Source organism: Meleagris gallopavo, chromosome 27 (genome assembly GCF_000146605.3).
Source record: "Meleagris gallopavo isolate NT-WF06-2002-E0010 breed Aviagen turkey brand Nicholas breeding stock chromosome 27, Turkey_5.1, whole genome shotgun sequence".
Taxonomy (NCBI): domain Eukaryota; kingdom Metazoa; phylum Chordata; class Aves; order Galliformes; family Phasianidae; genus Meleagris; species Meleagris gallopavo.
This window is the reverse complement of record NC_015037.2, coordinates 1,016,469-1,021,859: the sequence shown is the minus strand read 5'-3', so window position 1 is coordinate 1,021,859 and position 5,391 is coordinate 1,016,469. Positions and strand designations below refer to the sequence as shown.

The 5,391-nt window shown below is 58.5% G+C and overlaps 1 protein-coding gene across 1 annotated transcript in view; it reads right to left on the bottom strand.

Annotated features, from left to right (window-relative positions):
* Positions 1-1,805: 1,805 nt before the first annotated feature.
* RUSC1 (RUN and SH3 domain containing 1) overlaps positions 1,806-5,391 on the bottom strand; it is an 18,284-nt gene continuing 14,698 nt past the window's right edge. The window contains 8 exon segments of the mRNA XM_010723953.3: positions 1,806-2,427; positions 2,530-2,618; positions 2,620-2,656; positions 3,004-4,009; positions 4,284-4,330; positions 4,421-4,526; positions 4,651-4,825; positions 5,013-5,194. Of these exon segments, the coding sequence (XP_010722255.2) occupies positions 2,259-2,427; positions 2,530-2,618; positions 2,620-2,656; positions 3,004-4,009; positions 4,284-4,330; positions 4,421-4,526; positions 4,651-4,825; positions 5,013-5,194 (1,811 nt within the window). The 3' untranslated portion in view covers positions 1,806-2,258.

Genomic DNA, 5,391 nt, shown 5'->3' with positions numbered 1-5,391 from the left:
GATCTGTGGGTCCCTATGGGGTCCCTATGGGTCTCTTGGTGACCCTGCACACAGCAGGAGGTTGGAACTGATGGTCATCGTGGTTCTTTTCAACCCAGGCCGTTCTGTGATCCTGTGGGTTTCTCTGAGTCTCGATGGGTCTCTATGTGTCCCCGTGGGTCCCTATGGGGGACCTGTGGGTCTCCATGGGGATCTGTGTGTCCCTATGGGTCTCTTGGCGACCCTGCACACAGCAGGAGGTTGGAACTGATGATCACTGTGGTCCTTTTCAACCCAGGCCAGTCTGCAATTCTGATTGCTGTGGCAGGTTGGTACGTGGATCATTTCTCCTCCACAAGCAGTGCCTGCTTCCAGAATGCAGAGCCCAGGCACTGCTGTCAGCACCACGTGTGCATCTCAGTCAGCACAGCGTCAGAGCAGCGGTGTCACACACATGGTCTGAACCCAAAGCAATATTCCCCCCCCATTACCTAAAGAATCATCTAGAAAGATGAGGAGGTGTTGGGAGTGTCAGCAGGACGAGGGGAATGGCTGGAAGTGGAGGGAGGGCAGCTTTCAGCTGGCTGGCAGGGGGAAGTTGTTTGCTGGGAGAGCGGGGAGGTGCTGGAACAGCTGCCCAGAGAGGCTGTGGATCCCCGTCCATCCCTGGAGGTGTTCGAGGGCAGCAAGGATGGGGCCCTGGGCAGCCTGGGCTGCTGTGAGACGTGGAGGTTGGTGGCTCTGCATTGGTGTGGGGTTGGAGCTTCGTGATCCTTGAGGTCCCAACCCAAACTGTTCTGTGATTCTGTGCTGCTTGGCCACGTGGAGCACAGAGTGCAGCAGCAGAGATGGGGGTTGGGAGCACTGCATCCATTTGGGGTCCTTGGAGGCATCTCCAGCCCTGCACTCCCTGACGCTGCTGACGCCAATGGTCCCCACAAATCCTCCTTTAGGGACTTCCTGGGGTTCAAAAGTAATTTCTGGGGATAAATTGCTTTTTTGGGGAATAGCATGTTGAGGATTCGTTCTGATGTAACTCAGTTTTTCTTTCCATTTCCTGGCCTCTGTGGCGTTGTTACAATGCCGTGCTTGTCCCATACCCTTGCATTGTCTCTTTTAAGCCACAGGTACCACGCCATAGGTTTAGTGCTTTAAAAAACAGTAATTGAAGAAGTACCTGGATTATCTCCTGCTGCTTTGACCTCATTTCAAAGTCCAGAGGCATTCAATCAAACCTACTTAGGGCAATCCAGATAACATTCCAATTAACATGTAGCATCCCTCGTCTAAGAGCAAAAATTCCAGAGAGATAAATGAAAATGAGAACAGAATAAAAACAGATCAGCTTTATCCTCAAAGCAGGACGCTGCTTGTGTGCTCAGCTGTGGCTCATCTGCCACCGAAATGGAATGGGGGCTGCTCAATGCGCTGGGAGCAGGGAGCGCAGCCTGGCCAGGGCTGTGTGCCTGGGGTGGATCCCACAGAGCCCCCCGTGCCGCCATCTCCCTCTTCTCACCCTGCATATCCACATACCAGGGAGCCCCATACGCATCGCAGTAGTTGGGTGCAAATTCACAAGTCAGGAGAAAAAACCCTGAAATCCCCTCACTCGGAACAGCACCAGGTTTGACTCGGAGCAAACCACGGGACCCTCTGCTGGTGTTGCACGGGGAAGGGCTCACCTGAGCAGCACGCAGAGCCCAGCTGCACGAGGGGACCTGCAGCAGAACAAACCCACAGACAGCAGAGCTTCAAAGCAAACACAGCCACCCTTTGGAACTGGGCTTTTTCCCAGCCCTGCGCCCGCACTGACCGCGGCACCGAGCACACGTGAGTCACAGCCTTTATTTCCCCTGGAATTAAGCATCTTCCCGTGGTCACAACTATTTACACAGTGTTGGGACAGCACAGGGGTGGTTGGGGCCGGCCTGGGCCAGCAGCCCTGCAGCAAAGCGGGGCACACGGTGGCAGTGATGGGACACGATGGCACAGAGACGACGGCACGTGGGACTGAGAGTAATGCGCGGGGATGGGGACCCTGCTGGCCCTCACACGTGGGCAGCAGCTGAGAGAACGCAAACAAGAGCAGATCCCAACGAGGGGCTGTGGTGAGGTGGCAGCAGGGCTGTGACAACAGCCACAGGAGGTGACTGCAAGGAGCAGCGGGCCGGCACTGCAGCGAGGAGCCCTGCAGAACATCCAGCCCTGGAGGTGGTGGAGATGGGGCGGGGATGGCACTGCTGCAAGCTCAGCTGCTTCCTCACGTCTCCTCCTCCTCCTCACAAAATCAGAGACGTGTAGCCCACAGGAACTAGGCCAGTGCTGTTTCCATGGCAGCAACGGATCCAGTCTTCATCCACGGTGGAGAGCAGCTGCAGAATGTCCCCTTTTTGGAAGCTCAGGTGACCGTCAGCAGCACCGGTGTGGTCACACAGCGCCCGGACCGCTCTGCACAACAAACCCATTGGAGATTTGCGCCCCAGAGACCCCCCTCAAAAAACAACCAACCCACCAGCAGTTTTTCCAGCCCCAAGCAGAGCCCTGCATCACCTGTGGGACTGCGGTGAATCAGGCAGCTTCTTCTCAGGCTGTTCTGGAGCACGGCTCTTCTCAGCCAGCCCCTTCACCACCACGGCCAGGGACACGGGAGCTGGGCGCCAGCCAGCTGGAAGGTCTCCTGCACAAAGCAAAGGAAGCCACAAGCTCATTTGGGAACGCTTTTCCTACCCAGCTATAGCCACCATATGGAAAAGACCAGGAGACAGCGAGTTGCTGGGGCTGTGAGTGGGTGTGCATGCAGTTGGATGGGACGAGGCATTGTGCAGTGATGGGGACATGGAAATTCTGCTCCTGACTGCATCCCGGAGTAGGTGCCATGGTGTGTGTGCAGGCCAAGCAGGCTTGTCAGGCCAACAAGCTTAGTTCTGGTGATCTGGGAGCTGGGGAGGACCACGATAACACCGCTGAGCCACAGCAATGAGCTCCTGCTGCTCCCCCACCCCTGCCTGCCCCACTGGGTCTCACCTGGATCTCACTGAGATGGCGTCAGGGCTGGGAGGGGAGCTCCTGGCAGAGGGGCTGCTGGCTCCGAAGAGTCGGCCCAGCCAGCTGCCCCTGTCAGGGCCAGGACTGCAGGCCCCTGGGTCAGGAGGTGCTGCCTGGCTCCTGCTTGCACCAGGCTGTGGAGAAGCAGCCAGAGGTTTCTCCCCAGCAGCTGGACCAGTTGGTGGGAGGGCTGTTCCAGTGAGCAGGACGAGGTCTTCGGGGGAAGAGGTCCCAGAGGTGTCAGCACTGCTGCTGGAGTGGGGACTGGAGAGTTCAGGGATAGCTTTGGTCTGAAGCAGCTGCAGCTCAGTGCTTTTAGGCTCTCTCGGAGGGGTTTGGGGTCGAGCTGCCTGGCCAGGGCTGGGATCCCCCGCAGCCGTCCGCAGCTTTGTCCACCAGACGAAGGGGAACCTTTCCTTGCTGGGAGCCGTGTAAATTCTGGAGGCCTGGCTCAGCTGGGCCCACCAGCTGCTGGGGCCAGCCCCTGTATCCCAAGGGCCTGCCTCGGGCCTGACTGCCCCCGGGAAGCTGTCAGCTCCAAGGAAAGCACGGCTGAGCTGGTCGCCCCAACGCAGCACGTGCTGGAAGGTCTGCTGCAGGGCAGCTCCCACCTGCGGTCCGGGCAGCGGGCTGTGCACAGCTGCTTGGCAGTGGGACCGTGGGCTCTCTTCTGCTGCAGGTGCCCTCCCCAGAGTATCGGGGGGCAGCTCGTCTTCCAGGCTGGCCCCCGTGGCGCCGCTTTGGCCCTCCAGTGGCTGCGAAGCCCCCTGAGCAAAGTGATGGGCAGGAGATGGGGGTGACTCCATCCGACGAGACAAAGGCCTGATGTCCATGGAGAGGTGATGGTGCTCGAAGAGCAGGTCGAGGTGGAAGGTCAGCACCGAGAGGGGCTGGATGAGCAGCAGCAGTTCGTCAGCAAGATGGGGGAGAGGGCCTTGGCTCAGAGCAAAGAAAGCCGTAGGAAAATACAGCACGGAGATGACACCTACAAAATATGGACAGCACTGTAGGGCTGGAAAATGTCCCCATCCCTTACCCAAAGAACCCTCCCATCCCAGCAGGTCAAAGAGGGTTTTACTGGTTCCAAACTGGTCGCCCCCATTGCCTTCATCCAGTAGGACAGCCATGGAAATCAATGCCCTTGTCCACTGTGGAAGTTGTGGCCAAGCTTTGTGTGTGGGACGGGTACAGGAGGTATCACCCTGGCTCTACAAACACACTGTGGGTCTCGTGATGTGCTGGGGGGCATCGCGTCCTACCTGGGCTATTCTGCAGGTGTGAGACCCACTGCTCCAGCTGCTTCGTACTGGACAAAGTAAAAGAAACCCAAGTTAGAGGTCCCTGGACTCCACTCCAGCCTGCCGTCACAGCAAGGGCAGCCTGGGCCAGCACTCACTTCAAAAGGCCAAGGATGAAGGCATGAAATTTCTGCCTGGTGCTGCTGAGCGGGGTCAGCCCGGCCACACGCCAGCACAGGTTGTGGAGAGAGCGGGTGTTGGGGCCTGTGTGATACAAAGCACGCAGAGAATCAGTGCTCTGGGTACAAACCCTCCCCAGACAGTGGCCAGGCAGAAAAAGGGCTCCAGGCATTCCGAGGTGCTTGTCCCAACGTCTCCCCACACCTACCTGTCTTCACGGAGGCTTCCACCACGCTCCAGGGGGAGTTCCTCCTCTGTCCTGTGATGACATCCTTCTGGAAGGGCTTCAGCCCGTCCTCCACCAGACCATAGAGTGCAGGGCACAGGGTGTGCAGCAGCAGGTAGCCCACGTCAGGGCTGAGCCAGCTGTCCCCCAGCTGAGCCTAAAGGCAGGAGGCAGAGTGTGTAGAGACAGGGAGAGAGGGGAGGGAAGAGATAATGGGATCCTTCCCACAGAGCTCCTTCTGGTGAACTCCAGAGATGGGGAATGGGGGTATGACAACACAGAGCCACTGCCAAAGCCCCCAGAGCCCTTCCTCCCTTACACCCACACCCCAGCTGGGCCCTCACCTTCTGCACCAGGTTCCGTGCAGAGCTGAAGTGGGCGATGACTTTATCCACAGCGGTGCTGACAGCAATCAGCAGAGCTGACAGGAAGGAAAATGTCAATGCACTCAGACACACCCCAACCCACCCCACGGCCCGGACAGACCATGGGGAGTGCGGGGTGTCCCTGTGGGGCCCTGCAGCATCTCAGGGCTGCGAGGGGGCTGTGATTAAGGCAGGGGGAAGGGGCACAGGCTGCAATGAGGTTCCCATAGGTCTCAGGAGGTGCCTAGGGGCCACAGGAGATGGCTGTAGGCTACAGGAGGTGCCCGTGTTTCTCAGAAAGTGCCTGCAGGCCTCAAGGGGTGTCTGTAGGCCTCAGAAAGAGCCTGCAGGCCTCAAG